This window comes from Delphinus delphis, chromosome 3 (assembly GCF_949987515.2).
Source record: "Delphinus delphis chromosome 3, mDelDel1.2, whole genome shotgun sequence".
Taxonomy (NCBI): domain Eukaryota; kingdom Metazoa; phylum Chordata; class Mammalia; order Artiodactyla; family Delphinidae; genus Delphinus; species Delphinus delphis.
The window spans coordinates 72094698-72112005 of NC_082685.1; the positions used below are offsets into that span (position 1 = coordinate 72094698).

The 17308-nt window shown below is 40.9% G+C and overlaps 1 protein-coding gene across 1 annotated transcript in view; it reads right to left on the reverse strand.

Moving 5' to 3' along the window:
• Positions 1–5965: 5965 nt before the first annotated feature.
• Positions 5966–17308, reverse strand: part of SNX24 (sorting nexin 24) — a 160588-nt gene continuing 149245 nt past the window's right edge. Inside the window, exons 4-7 of the mRNA XM_060008958.1 lie at positions 14938–15032; positions 13458–13490; positions 12870–12934; positions 5966–7528 (exon numbers count right to left, since the gene is read on the reverse strand). Of these exons, the coding sequence (XP_059864941.1) occupies positions 7461–7528; positions 12870–12934; positions 13458–13490; positions 14938–15032 (261 nt within the window). The 3' untranslated portion in view covers positions 5966–7460. The remainder of the gene's footprint in view (positions 7529–12869; positions 12935–13457; positions 13491–14937; positions 15033–17308) is intronic.

Genomic DNA, 17308 nt, shown 5'->3' on the forward strand with positions numbered 1-17308 from the left:
TCTTTTACTTCATTTAAAATACCTTATCGGTTTTGTTGAGCTTCTGATGGGCTGGTGTCTTAAAGGTATTATCAGCCTTCTGCAGTAACCATCTGGCATTGTTTGATTTTGTGCCCGCTCCTCCTAGAAGTAGTGAGGGTGTTTTTTAATTAAAAAAGTTAAAATATTTTTAAAATGTGCAACATGAAGGGTTGCGGTTCTCAAACTTTATTGTGCATCAGAATCACCTGGAAGGCTTGTTAGATTTCTGGGTCCCATTCTCCGAGTGTCTGGGGCAGAGCCTGAGAATGTGTACTTCTAACAAGTTCTTGGGTGATGCTGAACCATCACCTTGGTCCAAGGTTCCAACTTTGAAAACCACTGCCCTGAGATGTCACAAAACCATGTTTTTTAAACCACTGGATTAGCTTAGTAACTCATTTGTAAAGGATAGACGTTTAAGAAATCATTCAAACCATCACCATTCTGTGTATCAAACTGGTGAGCAAACTTTAGAAAACCACTGTTTTAGAACAATCAGGAGGTAACGAATCATTACGCAAATCTGGGAAGATGTTAGTAAACCCTGATTGCAAGGTCGTTCACTCCGCAAACGTTTCTGAAGGCCCTGCTGTGAAGTGTGTAGCCAGCTCTGAGCTGGCTGATGGGAACACAGGCTGCAGGCCACCCACTCCTTCAGCAGCGATTCTGGGATCTACTCCCGCACCTCCCCACCCCCACTGAGAAACAGGGTAAACAAGTCGTTAGCTGCCCCTGCCCTCAGGGAGCTCATGCTCTTTGGAGGGGGAGAAAGACCTTAAACAAATCAACAGAATACTACAGAGGGTGGTAACTGCTATGACAGAATACAATTGTGCTATGATAGAATAATGGGGCAGAGCGAGAGTTGGGGTGCCACATAAGATTGGGTGACGTGGAGGGGCTCTTGGACGAGGGGACATCTAAGTTGATGTGAGAGTGGGCCAGTCTTCTGATGAGAGGTGAGAAGGGTATTTCAGGCAGAGACCCGCAGGTTCAAAGGGCTTAAGTGAGAACCAAATTTGGCAAGTCCTGGGAAGAGAAAGACCAATGTCGCCAGTGAGATAAATACCAGGAAGAGGAGGGCGAGGAACTTGGGAGAGGGTGGCAGGAGTTTAGATTTTAAGTGGGGATGGAAGCCACTGGATAATTTTGAGCAACAGTGACATGATTTGACGGACATGTTAAAAAGATGGCTCTGGCTCTCATGTGGAGGATGGACTAGAGTACAAGTGGAAGCAGAGAGACCTGGGAGGAGGCTGCAGCTGAGAGCACAGAGCTTGGTTTAATCAAGGGAGATGGGACAGCACTCTGATTTATAATGTAGTGTAGAAAGATGAGCAATTGTCCCAATACTAGTTCTTTCCGACCTGAGTATTCACGTGTTGTTCAAAAATGCACATAAATACAAACAGTTCTAACGTGAGGCTGACGGGGGCGGGGGTGGGGCGGATTAGCTTAGCCTGAACTGTGTGGATCAACAGTGCAAATCCTGATCCCCTTTACTAACTGGTGGCCTTAGTCAAGCTATCTTGCCTTTCTACTTTCATTTTTTTCACTGTAGAGGGGAAAAAATAAGAATACATACCTCAGAAAGATGTTGTGAGGCTTCAATGGGATAATCTGTGGATAGAACTTAGCCCAAATTAGTGCTTTATCATGTTAGCTACTTATTAGTCACTCCCGATCTTTGCTTTCTTCTTCTATAAAGGTTTGTAAAAGCTTTGTCCAGTTATAATGGCCTTAGTCTCACCACATGTGGCGCCCAGAGGAGCTCACTACGTAACAGCATCTAAGTGAAGAGAATATCAGGGCTGGAGACACTGTTGATGGCGCCATGGCTGATGTTAGAGTAGAAGAAGGCAGAAAGTGTTTCACATTGTATGGGTCAGATTTACAACTATACTCTGAGAATATAAAACAAAATTTTCTACAGTCAATTACATGTACTTCAAAGGCTTAACATTTCAATGTACCCTCCTCCCCCTCACACAAAAATAAATACCTCTTCACCCTCATCACCAATCCAGACCGTCACTCTGCATCTGTATGGACAGAAAACATAAATGTTGCAGTATTTTCTGTTTTGAGTTAGTGTCTGCTACTTCCCTGGGTTTCTGCTGCTGAATTCAAAATCTATAATTATCATCAAGGATGAAAACCAAAACAAAGCCAAGATGAAAGTGATTGCTTTGAAGCTGAGTAGAGACTGGAGAAGATAGTCCTAATCACTGAACTCTACATCCAATTCAGTTAAATGGAAAGACATTCCCTAGTAAATGGCCAAAAATTCCAGAAAACAAGGATTTTGTCTATATTCTTTATTTATTAAAAAAAATAAATTTATTAATTATTTTTGGCTGCATGGGGTCTTCGTTGCTGCGCATGGGCTTTCTCTAGTTGCGGCAAGTGGGGGCTACTCTTTGTTGCAGTGAGGGCTTCTCATTGCTGTGGCTTCTCCTGTTGCAGAGCATGGGCTCTAGGTGCACAGGCTTCAGTAGTAGTGGCATGCGGGCTTCAGTAGTTGTGGCTCGCGGGCTCTAGAGCACAGGCTCAGTAGTTGTGGCGCACGGGCTTAGTTGCTCTGCGGCATGTGGGATCTTCCCAGACCAGGGCTCGAACCCGTGTCCCCTGCATTGGCAGGCAGATTCTTAACCACTGCACCACCAGGGAAGCCCTCTATTTTCAGATAACTAACACCATGCCTTAGTGCAGCAAGAAATCTCAAATGCATTTCACTGAATGAGTGGATGAGTAAATGAATACATATTCACATAGGGTGTCTATTGAAACCACTACCCAAACTTGTCTGTCATCCTTGCTGCTTCTTCAAAGAGTCCTGCTATAGACTGTTTGTGTCTGCTCCCCCCACCCCCTCCTAATTCATATGGTGAAAACTAATCTCCTATGTGATGATGTTTGGGGGTGGAGCCTTTGGGAGGTGATTAGGGATTAGTGCCCTTATGACAGAGGCCCCATAGAGATCCCTGGTGCCTTTCCCGCCATGTGAGGACACAGTGAAAAAGAGAGCCCCTTACCAGACACCAAATGTGCCAGTGCCCTGATCTTGCAATTCCCAGACTCCAGAACTGTGAGGAATAAATGTTTGTTGTTTGTAAGCCACCCAGTCTATGGTATTTTTGTTACAGCAGCCAGAATGGACTAAGACAAGTCCCTCCTCCCCATGGCCACATGCAATACTCTGAGAGTTGAGCTGCTGTTCTTTTCATAGTAGATTCTGCAGGAGGTAGGAAAGCCAATAACCACCAAAGAAGGGGAGTTCATAAACCATCTCTCACATCCCTCAAACAGTGGTTCCTAACCTATGTGTGTATCAGAATCAACTGAGGATTTTCTCTTAGTACCCAAGGACAGACCCCAGCCCAGATTTATTGATTCAGAGTTTTAGGTGATTCTGATGCACATCTCTGGTTTAGAACTATTGGTTTAGAATCTCAGAGGTTGTCAGGGATACAAGAATAGCACCTGGTATGTCTGCCCAAACTCCTCCTGCACCCTAGACAAATAGTGATCACTAATTGGTTGCTATACTCTTACTCACTGAGCCTGTATTCACTCAAAATCCTTTTCTTAAAAAAGCTTTTTAAAAAAATTGTAGTAAAATTACACGACATAAAATTTACCATTTTTTACGTGTCTAGTTCAGAGGCATTAAGTACGCTCACACTGTTGTGCAACCATCACCGTCCATCTTCAGAACTTCCTCATCTTCCCCAGCTGAAACCCACTGAACGCTAATTCCCCATTTTCCCCTCCCCCAAGCCCCTGGCAACCACCACTCTATTTTCTGTTTCCATGAGTTTGACTATTTCAGGTACCTCAAATAAGTGGAATCACACAGTAGTCATCCTTTTGTGACTGGCTTATTTCACTTGGCATAATGTCTTCAAGATTTATCCATGTTGTAGCAGGTGTCAGAGTTTCCTTCCTTTTTAAGGCTGAATAATCCACTGTATGTATAGACCACATTTTAGCCATTTATCCATCAGTGGACACTTGGGTTGCTTCCACCTTTTGGTTGTGAATAATGCTGGCAAAAACTTGGGTGTAGAAATAACTGCTCGAGTCCCTGCTTTCACTTCTTTTGGGTATATATCCCAGAAGTGGAATTGCTAAATCATGTGGTAATTTTATGTTTAATTTTTTTAAGAACTGCCATACCATTTTCCACAGAGGCTGCACTATTTTACTTCCAAAAAGCAATGTATAAAGGTTTCAAGGTCTTCACATCCTTGTCAACACTTGTTATTTTCTGCTTTCTTTGGATAGTATCCACTCAAATCGGTGTGTCAGAATCCTTACCTGAGTGCTTTATGAGCCATTATCAATTGACCAGAGTTGACAAATGAGATGAAAGCCATTTGTTATTTCTAAACTGTGATTGTGAGATTTCTATACTTTTCAAAGTGAAATGACTGAAGAATTTACCATGTGGGGATAGTCACAGTGTTATTGGTGCCATCTGTATACATGGTCCGCTGTTTGAAATTGGGGAGAGGAGGAGGATACCAGGAGAATGGACACCGGGGCTGCCATATGCAAATTTGCCAGGTGATGGAGGTTAGGCCTGAGAAAGACTCTGCATACAACAGCAACTGGGGGACATTCTGATATCAGCCCCAGGCAAACCATCAAATCCAAGAACCGGGGGATAAGGGAGTGTGAGGGCTGTCCCCATATCCTGGCTTAAGTGGTTAAGAGGATTTCTTTTCCTCTTCTTTATTCTGTTTTCTTCCCTCTACTCTACTTCTTTATTGGCTACGAATCCATGCTTTGAAATATCCATGTTTCATAAAAAAAGGGGAAACGGAATATATGTACAGTAAATATACATTATTTGCTTGCATGTGGATGAAATCTCTCTGGAAGTATACATGTAAACCAAGAACAGTGGTTGTCTCTGGGAGGGGAACTGGGAATCTAGGAGACAGGATGGGAGAAGACTTTTCTTTTTATATATCCTTTCATATGTTTTTATTAAAATTTTGACTGTGGAAATATATTCCATCCTCTTTCCAATGTGCATTTCTGAGGTGCTGACACCAGAAAGTTCCAACTCCTTCCCAGACTCCCTTGAAGCTGGGGATCAAGAATAAGGTTCTGCCAATTGCATGTGCTTTCATGAGCTGTAAAAGATGGAAGTGGGTGAATGCCATCTTCCTGCTGCTTTAGGCTGCGGTTGCTGACAAGCAAAGTCATGGGCGTTGAGAGGCAACTGTGGTATAGGTGGTGACAGCTGAACACTTTGTTCTAGTGCCCAGTCACCAGCTGCCTGGGTGCTGCCATGAGGTAGTTATGGTAGTAAGTTACCTCCTCATCCTACGTGCTGATCCCTGGATCGAAGCTACATGTGCTGTTTTTGACTTCAATACCTTCAGTAGCAGCCTCCCAGCTCCCTGAATTCCTGCTAAAGACAGAGGCTGTAGCTCCCCTGGCAGGCGGGTATTGGAAATTGCTGGAGCATTCTGGAAGTCATGCCTAGAGACCCACCAGGAGTTCATTCCCCTCATCCTTCCAAAAGATTCTGTAAGCACTGCTTCTTATTATTCCATTCTGCTTAAAATACCTACTGTGGTTTCTATTTCCTGCAATGGAATTGAAATGGAATATTAAACATTTAAATAAAAATTAGAAAGTCATCACTAAAAAAAAAAATTCAATTCTCAAAAAAGAGTAGTAGTGCCACCAAAGTTCTTGATAGTGTGCTACCAAAGATGCTTGGGCTTTATTTTTTTAAAAAACCCTCACTATCTTGGTAAATCAACTACTTAATGAGTACCTATTGGCTTAATAGATGAGGTAATTTAACAGTTACCTTGTCAGATTAGAAGTAAATGTCTATATGAATATGTGAGAAGGTGTGTGTGTGTGTGTGTGTGTGTGTGTGTGTGTGTATAAAGAGACAAGACACAATTTATGTTTCCAATAACATCCTGGCAGTACAAGACATATCCAAACACTTCTTGTTCTTCATTTTTATTTAACTCAAAATAGCTAATAACAAAAACATTTAAAAAATATCTCCAACACTTGACTATTCAGTCATTTTTGGTTGATGACACTTGATTATTTAGTTCTTGCTTATTTCCAGCATGTAGTAACACATCTATCATAAATAAATCTCTAAGAGTCTGCAGCAAGCTTTAAACCTGTATATTTAGATCCTAATCAAAAACCATGATTTAATTATTAGTTTTATATCTAAATATTTTTCTCCCACACAGAAGCTTATTAACTAATAACCATAAATAGGCTAGCTATTAACTGGTTTTCAAGGACATGTCCAAATGTGGCACATATATACAGGCTGCATATATGCTTTTATCCTTTACTACTCAAAATGTGAATGCCTGTAAGATGTACAGTGGAGTTATATCATAAACACATTTAATTCAGTACATGAGATCAGTGAAAAGGAAACGATAAGGAATAAGGAAAATAACAATCAATCTGGCAATTATATACCACCTATTCAATGAATGGATGCCCTCAAGTAAACCAAGATGAGTGTTGTCAGTCTGGTGTTCCCTCAGTCACTGTAAGTTCATATCTGTCTCATAGAGGGCAAGCATCTTGCAAGGCTAAGTATTATTCTAGTGTTTAAAGTTATGTGTTTTTTCCTACAAAATAGCCCCTAAACACCAACAACTTCAATTGGTCTTCAACGGAAGAAACAGTTACCTCTTCCAACACTGGAGGAAAAACTGGCTGCCGTGGATGGAGACTTCCAATATGGTACCATTCTACAGGGCTTTCAAGGATAATCTTGGGACCCCATTTTATCTTACGTGCCGACATTAGAAGCTAACCCCCGGATATGACGCAGCCCCACTGTAATGTAAATTAAAATGCCATGATTTTAAAAATGCCCTAATATTGTCAGTATAATTTCATTCCCAGTTTAGTTCCTTCCTCACATTTGGCACAGTGTGTTTCTGTGATGCTCTCCTGGTGCCAGCACTTCAGAATGTTACCCATCACTGGCTGAGAAAAATCTCATGATGAAAAGATTAGTGTGTCATAAAATCTGAACAAAACAGCTACCAAAGTTGATCAGTCTCACCATGATTCGGGATAAGATTTCCAATTAGCAAACGGTGTGACTGAAGCAGAGAGTAACTGTTTTGCTACGCTCGGAGCTCCCAAAGATCTTTAGCTTTCTTTTCCTGGGTTTCTAAATTGGCAGCTACATTCTACTTCTTAAACACTTGGCCTTAACCTCAGCACCGCCCTGGTTCGGTTTCTATTTTTAAAAGCACCATTCTAATGGAAATGTCCCTGCTCTGAATTAAGCTGCCGCTGTGAATTTTACCACTAGCGAGAGCCATCATGTCATAGAGTTTAGGTTAATTTGGTAGGTATCGATTTCCTTGACTACGACTTCGAAACTTGCTTCAGCTTCTTCTAGCCATGGAGGATTTCTACCTGGGCTGTAGATGAGGGTAAAATATCCCATGGAGAACTCCTTCAATAACCACATTTGGAAAATCTGAAAAACAAAAGTAAAACTGCTTTTCTTATGGACATCAATAAAACACACGTGCACCTCCTAGAACGAAACAAGGTAAGGCCTAGGCATAACTCGGGGATCTGCATCACCATACAGTTTGCCCTTGTTTCGGACGTGCCATCAGTCATGCTGCTTCGGCCTCGAGCCACGTGAGTGTACCACCAGGCGCTGCAGGAATACACGGCCAGATTTGTAGCTTATTGATTTAAGGGATGTTCTAATGGTTAATGCTGCTAGGCCCCAGCTCTTTATCTGAATGTTTTCTCCCAAGGAAGATGGATTACACTGGCAATTCAATTTCTAACAAAATCTCAATATACTTGAAGGAATTCCAAGATTTCTACTGGGAATACTTTGCTGCAGTTTTTCCGCCGTGGTTTACAGTGGCGTTTAGTCCAAGTGGTCTTGAGTATGCTTGTTCTATTATACTAGCTTCTAGAGAGCAGGAGGACAGGGGCCTGCCTTCCTAACGTAAAAGGGCAGATTCCTGACAAAAGCCACACTTGTCAAACTTGAAAAATCAGCTACATTTTTATAGGAAATGCAAAGGAAATTCAGAGGTGTATGTTATGTTGTATCTCAGTTTAGTCATCACAGCAGGTAAAATATGAACAGATAAGTTGAACAGGAGAACCGATCTATCACACGGTTCAGAATTTTCATTTATAAACTTTAGTCTGAACATAATTATATCTAGGATTTAAATAAATATAGTGATTATATATGGAAATTAAGTGGCCCAATACTTTGAGCTTCCAAGTAATATGTTCACTGATTAATTCAACCTCCACAGAGTACCTACTACATAAAACCACTTACAAGGGGATTGGACCTCATCAGGCTCTTGGAGGAGAGGGCTCAGGAGAGGGCGCTGACCAGGTGGAAAGTCTGTGGCAGGCAGGAGCCTGAGGCTAGTGTAGCAAGTGGAGTGGCTGTAAGGGCAGGGGGGCAATTCAAGCCTGGTAAGAATGGACAGGAATTCTGGCTTTATCCGAAAAGCAGTGAGAAGCTACTGAGGGATTTCAAGCAGAGTGAGACAGCAATGAGTTGTTTTGAAAAGATGACTGTGGCTGCCATTCAAAGAGCGACTGGAGCAATTTCAGAGTGGTGATGGATTGGATGGTAGTAGTGAGGGATTTCGTAACAGTACCTACTTAACAGGCTGTTGTAAAAATTGATGAATGAAACAAAGTGCTTGGACCTGAACTTGGTACATAGTAAGTACCAGCTATTATCACATGCCAAGTACTGCCTAATTACTGGGAATTTAAGTAACAGTGCCTGCCACGGAACTTACATGCTAGTCAGGGAGTCAAGTGAATAAACAAATAAAATGTGTTTTTAAAATATCTCCAATACGCAAGTACTCAATTACTTTTGGTTGATCACACTCACTTGATTTCTTAATGTTTGCTTTTACCCAACATGAAGTCACATAATTTTTAATAAAACATATCTTTAAAAGTTTGCAGTGGACTTACACCTACATACTTAGATACCAATCAAAAGCAATGACTCAGCTAAGTTAATTTTAATTCCAAACACATTTCTCACACGCAGACGTGTATTGATACCAATAGCCATAAATGAAGCTGTTGATTAATTTTCAATAAAATGCCCAAATTAGACATATTACACGCATCAGCATATATGCATTTATCCTTTACCACTCAAAATATAAGAGTCTGCTTAAGGTTAGTGATATCATAAGCTTATTTAGTGTAAACATTTTGATCCAAATCAGTAAGTTCAGCAAAAAGGACAAAAAGGAAAACAACATGAAATACTTTGGGTAATTCTACAGCACTCTAATAGGTCAAGCAGTGGTTTAAAGGCAAGGAGAAAAAGTAAAGCAGGGCACGGGGCCAGAGAGTGATAGGGGACGGGAAGGTGAAGAAGGACCTTTGTGCGAAGATGCCATTTGAGTGAAGTGGTGTAGCAGCCAGCTGTGAGGGTGTCTGGATGAAGAGCAATCCCACAGAGGGAACAGAGCATGCCCAGGCCCTGTGCTCACCGTCCAGCAAGCGCTAAGCATATGCCAGATGCTGGAGATTTAGAGGGTGAAGGTGACAGAAGGAGAGAGAGAGAGAAGGCAACACAATCTGTGATCATTGTTCTAAAGGAAGCAAAGAGGGCGCTCTGATAAAAGTGAATGGAATAGAGATATTTTATAATGAGTCCACCAACTAGTAACTGATGAGAAAATCAGAGGTCTTTTTTTCTCATCTGTTACAGTTTGCTCCACTCTAAACTGGATTTTGGCTTCATTCCATGTATCATTTGATACAATGTCCATCACTGCTTAAATTACTCAGAAAACTGCCCTTGCCTTTGCTTCCCTTTGAGAGGTGATGAGAAGGAATGTGATTTGGGAAAGGTTTTGTTGGTTTTCATTTATTTTTATAAACATCTATTGTGAAGCTTAAAAAAAAAAGTAAGGGGGTGGAGGGGCTCTTGGAGGCTACTTGAAAGGAGAGCCAGCAAAGGCTCCCTGAAGATGCACCTGAAAGAGGAGAGGGCCAACAATGTGTGAGGACAAGAGGGTTCCAGGAGGAGGAAGCAGCAAGTGCCCTGCGGGGAATGAGTTCGGCGCATCTGAGGCCCAGAAAGAACTGCAATGTGGCTGGACCAGAGTGTGTGAGGGGGTCTCGGCAGACACGTGGGCCAGGGCCAGCCCACGGTGGGCCTCGTCAACCACGGTGAGAGTCTGGGGCTCGCAGATAGGGTTGGGATGGAAAAACAGTATTGTGACGCAGCTGTGTACTCAAGGCCATCAAGACCACAGCAAGGGGATTGTTCCAAGGAAAGTAAAATGAGAAGAGCAGGGGGTCTAGGACAGCCTTCAGGAGAGCTGCCAGAGCCTGGAAGAAAAGCAGGAAGGTGGGAAAGCCAAGGGGAGATAGTGTCTGAAGGAGGGGAAAGTGGTCACCAGTGGCTAAAGTTAATGAGAGGTCAAGGAGGAGGACTGAGAAAAGTCCACGGAGTTTAGCCACACTGCAGTTGCTGGGGACCTGAGCCAAAGTTATTTTGAATTCCCCAGAAAACTCAAAACGAAGGCCAAAAAGCATATGCTAAGAGAAGAATGTTTTATTTTTAGCATTTTATATGAAGAAAGTGTTTAACTGTCAGAATTTTAAAGACAGACACTCCTCTGATTTTTATGGGTGTCAGTGTATCTGTGAAGGTACTTCCAGATTCTGTACCTGGAACAGTTAAGAGGCCTTAGAACACGAACATGTGATGCAAGTAAAATTTATCTTTCAATTAAATGCTAAAGAGTTGCAATAATGTATCACTAGTATAATATTTCTAAGACAATAGGAATCTGATTTATGACATGGGCTCAGGCAAAGTTCCACAAAAGGAGATGTAGTGGCTGGCTCTCTCATACTTCGTTCCGTCCTTTACATCAAATTCATGATTGACATTGACTCTCAAGGAGGAATCCCCTTTCTGTGCAAGTTGCTCAACTACATCACTATTCTACCAATGATCCATACCTCTTATTCTTTCTAACTCCAGACATTCGCCCCTAAGGCTCTTTCCCGGAAAGTTCCTCCCGTTCTTCATGGTCAAGCCAAGTGCACAGCAAATCCTGCTTAAGAAGCTGGATGAATTGGATTTAAGGATCATAAAATATCTTCCCTCTTCCAGGAAGCATCGTGGCTACTCCAGTCCACAGTGATCGTTCTACTCTCTACACTTTTATAGGAATTTCAGTCAAATGCTTAAAATATCTGAGCAGAAACAATACCTGGAGAAAGTACTTGTGGAACCATTTTTAAAAGCTAGTAAGAATACTTCATAAAACACTGCCCCATACAGAGTGAAGTAAGTCAGAAAGAGAAAAACAAGTATCATATATTAACGCATATATGTGGAACCTAGAAAAATGGTACAGATGAACCGGCTTGCAGAGCAGAAATTGAGACACAGAAGTAGAGAACAAACGTATGGACACCAAGGGGGGAAAGCGGCGGTGGGTGGAGGTGGTGGTGTGATGAACTGGGAGATTGGGATTGACATGTATACACTGATGTGTATAAAATTGATGACTAATAAGAACCTGCTGTATTAAAAAAAAAAAAAAGGAAGTTCATTTGGTTGAGATAAAAAGACCACTGCCCACTTAATCTAGACTAAGTTACATCATGAATATTTGTTAAATGTAACATCTTGTTAACATAATATCAACTAACACACCAGGTATATTTCTTACACATGGGAAGCAAATGTTAAAGAAAGGGGATTATTCCTCACTGAAGGGATTTTATAGAGAAAATACTACGAGACCATATTCATGTGTGGTTGTATAGCAAAGGCAGCTTTCTTCTAGAACGTCCCTCAACAGAGCGGGGCTGTGTCCTAGTTGGCCTTCTTTAAACTGATAGCTAAGTGGGTGATCTGAGCACACAAGCATCCCTGCCACAGAGAACAGTCCCCTCTCTCTTGCTGGTGATAAGGTTTTATTGTCAGAATGTAGGAATGGTGTCCATAGATAATTTATCTATTGCTATTTAGCTGCTATGCTATTTAGTTACTCTCAGAAACAAAGGCTGAAAATTCACTATATGCAAAGAGCACAGAAGGAGAGATTAGGCAAAAAGGGATCCACCCACCAGACCTGTGAGACTGGGCAAATCAGGGACCTCCCTGAGCCCCAGTTTGCTCAGGAGCGAATGATGATACCTGCCCTGCCTATTTCATGAGGTTGTTAAGGAAATTAAATGAGCTAATGTCTGAGAATGTACTCATGAAGAGCTGCATATCAGAACACTTTGAGAGGGACTCTGAATCATTTAAATTTCTAGGCACAAAGAAAGGACTCAGGCTAAAATACCAAATTACATTTACGCTTAAATTAATTCATTATACTTAAAGATACAACTTTAAAAATGTGTATCTGTCTGTCAAAGATGCTGTAATCTAAATGGAAATGGAGATACGCATGCAACGTATATACACAGCTTTTGGAAAGAAGCATTTTAAAAAAGGACCGGAACCTTGGATTCAAACCCTAGATAAAAACCAGCAGAAGCCAAAATAACACCACCCCCAGAATTAAGGACAATAAATCCCTTTCCCTCTTATTACTCTAATTCGAAACAGCCTGGCAAGAGAGAAAGAAAAATTACATTTCCTCCTGAAAGGCCTGCCCCAATTAAAATTCTGAATGTCTCTTACACCAAGAGCACTGGTTTATTGGCAGATTATTAAGCCCTGGCCAATGTCACTCTGTTAGACCTGTATTAAAAACGTGGTTTATGTGGTGTAGGGTCAGATCAGTAAAGAGCTGTTAGCAGATGACAGGTTTGATTACCGCTGGCTGCAGGCAAGACGTATGGATCCCTGAGGAACAGCAGCACCGGCTGGTGGGACAGTTTGCTGGAAAGGTCAAGAACAGGCATGTCAGCATCAGGGGACGATGGTAAACAGAAAACACTACAAACTAGCTTTGAGGGGATCAAACTGCTGTGCGGGGACACCTCAAGGTTTATGTATCTAACGGTACGGGTGAATAATAGCAAGCAGAGCTGGAGGAACAAACCAGCAGTGCGCTCATCTTCTAAACATGTCTTTGTGGAATTTGAAGCAGATATACAATCTATACCATAAATCACTGCTGCAAAGTGATTTTTTTTTTAAATCTTGTAGTACGATTATTGATGAAATGTATTCTTATTACTTGTATGAAATCATGTAGGACTTTATTCCTCTAGCCTTAAATAGAATGGTTACTTCTGTAACTTCCCATCAAATATTTATCATCTTAAAATCAACTTTCTAGCAAAGGTTTTCAAGAAAACCTTGACTTGAAACAATTAGATGATGGTAAGTAAATGTTTAACAAAACCTTAGTCTTATTCTTGGTTTGTATAACTCCTGACTGAATGGTGTTTGTTCTTACCTTGACTCTTCAGATTCTGTCTCGTCAAAAGATCTAAATTTTTTTAAAAAAAGAAAAGACGACCATAAAAGTTGGGTCAGTATTTATGTCAACAAAGGAAGAAATAGCCAGTATTCTTAGAGCTCTGAATTGGGAGACATTTTGAAAAGAGACTTAGGTATTTTCACAGAGTCACAGCGTGGCTGATGCCTCATTCTAAGGAACCCCAAGGCTGCAATATTCTTGAATTTCAGTTTTCCTGGAGATGACTCAGAAATCCTATGGTTTTGCTTTTGGACTTATATAATGGAGAAAAGATTTCACTCATTTCATTCCCACTATCTCTTCTTAAAAAATACACAACTACATATGAAGCCCAACCTCCCAGCAAATGCACCAAGCTGGAACAGGAAGCACTGACCATACACATGACTTGGTGAGTGCGGTGTACGATTCTTGTTCTGAGGTGACTGAAAAGTGGCCCCGAGTAAACACTGCTGGTGAGGGAGCTGTGACGGGTATTAGCCTCTCATCCAGTGGATGGCTGGGTTTTAACACAACTCTGGGTGTGGTTAGCTTGAACATCTTGTAGTTAGTGTGAGTCATTTAGGCAGGTCTGGAGGCAGCAAGAAAATGGCTAGAACCCTCTCCCCAACTTGGATCTGCAGAGAGTTTGTGATGACGTGGTTCTTTGTAAATAGATTTAACATGTAAGAGATGTTGCCGACTGCCTTCGGAGGCCAGATCAACACAGGTGCTCAGAGCTGGGCGAGTGGCTTGTTTCAGAGTTAATGCTTTAGGAGAACTTTTCCCAGTTGCTGCTGATATCAGATGTCTGGTTTCTTGGTAGAGAGGGGTTAGGATCTGCAGCCCCCCCATTTAGAAGTTCCTGAGGGAGAGGCAGCAGGACAGTGGTGAAAGAGCTTACGCCAGAGGCCTGGGCTCTGCCAGCTCCAAGGTAAGCGACCTTAGGAAAGGCACTTTACTCCTGTGTCTCAGTTTGCTCAACTCTAAAATGAAGCGAGTTGGATAAAATCACTTCTAAGATTATTTACAGCTTTAAAAATCATATGAATAAATGTGCCAAGGGGATACAGACTTTGCACAAGTATTCACAAATAAACATTAGTCTCTAAATAAGCTATATAATTATATAGCTATATAATTATATAGCTATAGCTATATATAGCTATAGCTATATAATTATATATATATAGCTATATAATTATAACTCCCATCATGTAACACCATTCCATATAAAAGTATAATTTAAAAAGTCAATTCTTCAAGTTTAAACCTGAATTAATGAGTGTTGGTCACCTGGCCACAAGACTCAGGAGCAATTCCTTTGACTACAAGCAGGGGGCGAGCGAGTGCTGTACCAAGCCAAAAGAATGGGTGTGGCCAGGTTGGCCCTCCGCACCACCTGTGTTATCTGTTAGGCCAATAAGTGATTGAAAAGTAACTTAAGATACATGTCCAATAGGTAAACAACTCTTACCCACAGCTCTCTGCCTTTGGTAGAGAGGGCAAATGTCGCACATTTAGGAAATCAAGAAACAGTTTGGGAAGTTCTTCGTTTTCTAAAATGACAGCCTGTGAAAGCAGAAAACAATTAGAAAGTGAAGTCTGCTAGGCAATCAATCAAATAAACTATTTTGAAAAGTCATAACCATCCATCAAAGTTCTTACCAGCATTATTACCCAAAATCAAAATTACCCATTTCACCCACCAAGATTTGAGGCCAACACACACGTTATTCAGTGTCAGCAAATGCTCCATTTTATCTATTCTTTCACCCAAGCAGCCATTATAGAGCATCTACGATATATACTTCAGATGCTGACGGGCGGCAAGACAGCCAGGTGCCAGGGAGACACAGTTCCTGCCTTCATGGAGGTACTAATCCAGAATGAGTATTTAAAAAACCTGGGAACATCAATAATACTGCTAAGAGAGTTACATCAAGTTTTCCTTATTTAGTGATAAAGTGATCTGAAATTGTGTGTGTGTGTGTGTGTGTGTGTGTGTGTGTGTCTATCTACAAGAAACCACTACTGTTCAGGAAATACTATACACGGCTTTTTTAACTGGAAGATTTAGTCACGATCCTTCAGCTAACACCTGTTTCAGCAATAGGATCAACTGACATTTATTGCTATTTGGACAGCTCCACTTAAAGGGTCAGTAACAGTTTCACCACTAAGTGTAAATCAGTGTATATGCTGAAAAAAAAAATCTATAGAGTTCTTCCATTTAGGGAGCTCTGCTAAATGGCTGCCGTAATGGCATAACCATGTCAGTTCTCAGATATCCAAATTATGCAATTTCAAGGAGAGATCTAATAGAGAACTGTAAGAGTGCATTTTCATATATATTTAGTTTTGAAAGAGTCTGCCAGCGCAATGACTGTACATTTGCTCCCCCGCCCTTTTTTTTTACAAAGACCACCGGAAAAGCATCAGACGTTGTGCAGTAATCTCTAAAATTAATGTAACTATTCTTAAGGGTCATTTTTATAATTTACCATGGCTTTTTTCCCCCCAGTAAGTACATATTATTTAAAAAACAATGAGAATTGATGGGCATATATACACTACCAAATGTAAAATAGATAGCTAGTGGGAAGCAGCCGCATAGCACAGGGAGATCAGCCCGGTGCTTTGTGACCACCTAGAGGGGTGGGATAGGGAGGGTGGGAGGGAGGGAGACGCAAGAGGGAAGAGATATGGGGATATATGTGTACGTATAACTGATTCACTTTGTTATAAAGCAGAAACTAACACACCATTGTAAAGCAATTATACTCTAATAAAAATGTTTAAAAAAAACAAAAAAAAACAATGAGAATTGATGCTGAAATGTCATTCACTCAGCTGATCAGGAACAGCTATGCAAGGTGATGCAAAAGATACACAACACGTGAAAAAGGTCAAATTGTGTGTTTCTTGTATACACATAATTCTATATAATGTATTGTTTTTAGCCATAATTTACATCTGGAGCTGCCCATTTCTCACCATGCTTTGGAATTCTGTTACTCAGTTCAGGACATATAAATGGAATAAGCTACTACAGAGATCACCAGTGCTAGCACACTGACCTCTGTACTATACTAGTGCTCAACCATCCTGCTGTTCAGTTCCTAGAGAGGGGTAATCTGGAGATCCAGCCTTGTCTGGGGCTCTTACTCTTCCTTACATGGCCATTGTGCCCACTGAAGTTTAAGAAATAAAAAAGAGGAAAATAAAGATATCTGGGGTAATACTTTATTCGTTAAACAAATATTTACGGAGCACCTATTATGTTAGGCACTGGGATATGGCAGTGAATACTACAGGTCAGTAGAATGTGGGCTGGTGGAGAAAATTAGTGATAAACAAGTAAACACACACATAAGTTAAACTTGCCTTAGAATACAGTGACACAGAATCTGCACTCTCTAAATGCCTTCCCATCCATCCCTCCATCTTTCTAAAATGTTTACTTTTTTCTTGATTATAAAGTAGAAAAATGAAAAATTCATAAAATGGAGAGAAAAAAAACCCCCTCCCCTATCCAGGGGCATTCTTCCATTACTATTTCTGTTTCTTTCCTTCAATCCATTTGGCTTTCATCTAAATTTTTATCTATCCGAGAATATTTTTGGGGTGCCCAGAAGGTCGTTATTTCAGTGTCCAAAATCAAAGGTTCTAGGAATCATGATACATATGAAGTTCGAAGGAACTGTTTTTGCCATAATACAAGTTGCAGTGATTATCAGCTTGTACTTGTAGATATCTATTCAAGAGGATAATACCTATTTGAATAATAAAGCTTAATGTTGTAACAAATACAGAGCTGTTCACCCTGGCAATAGTTTTAATTATGT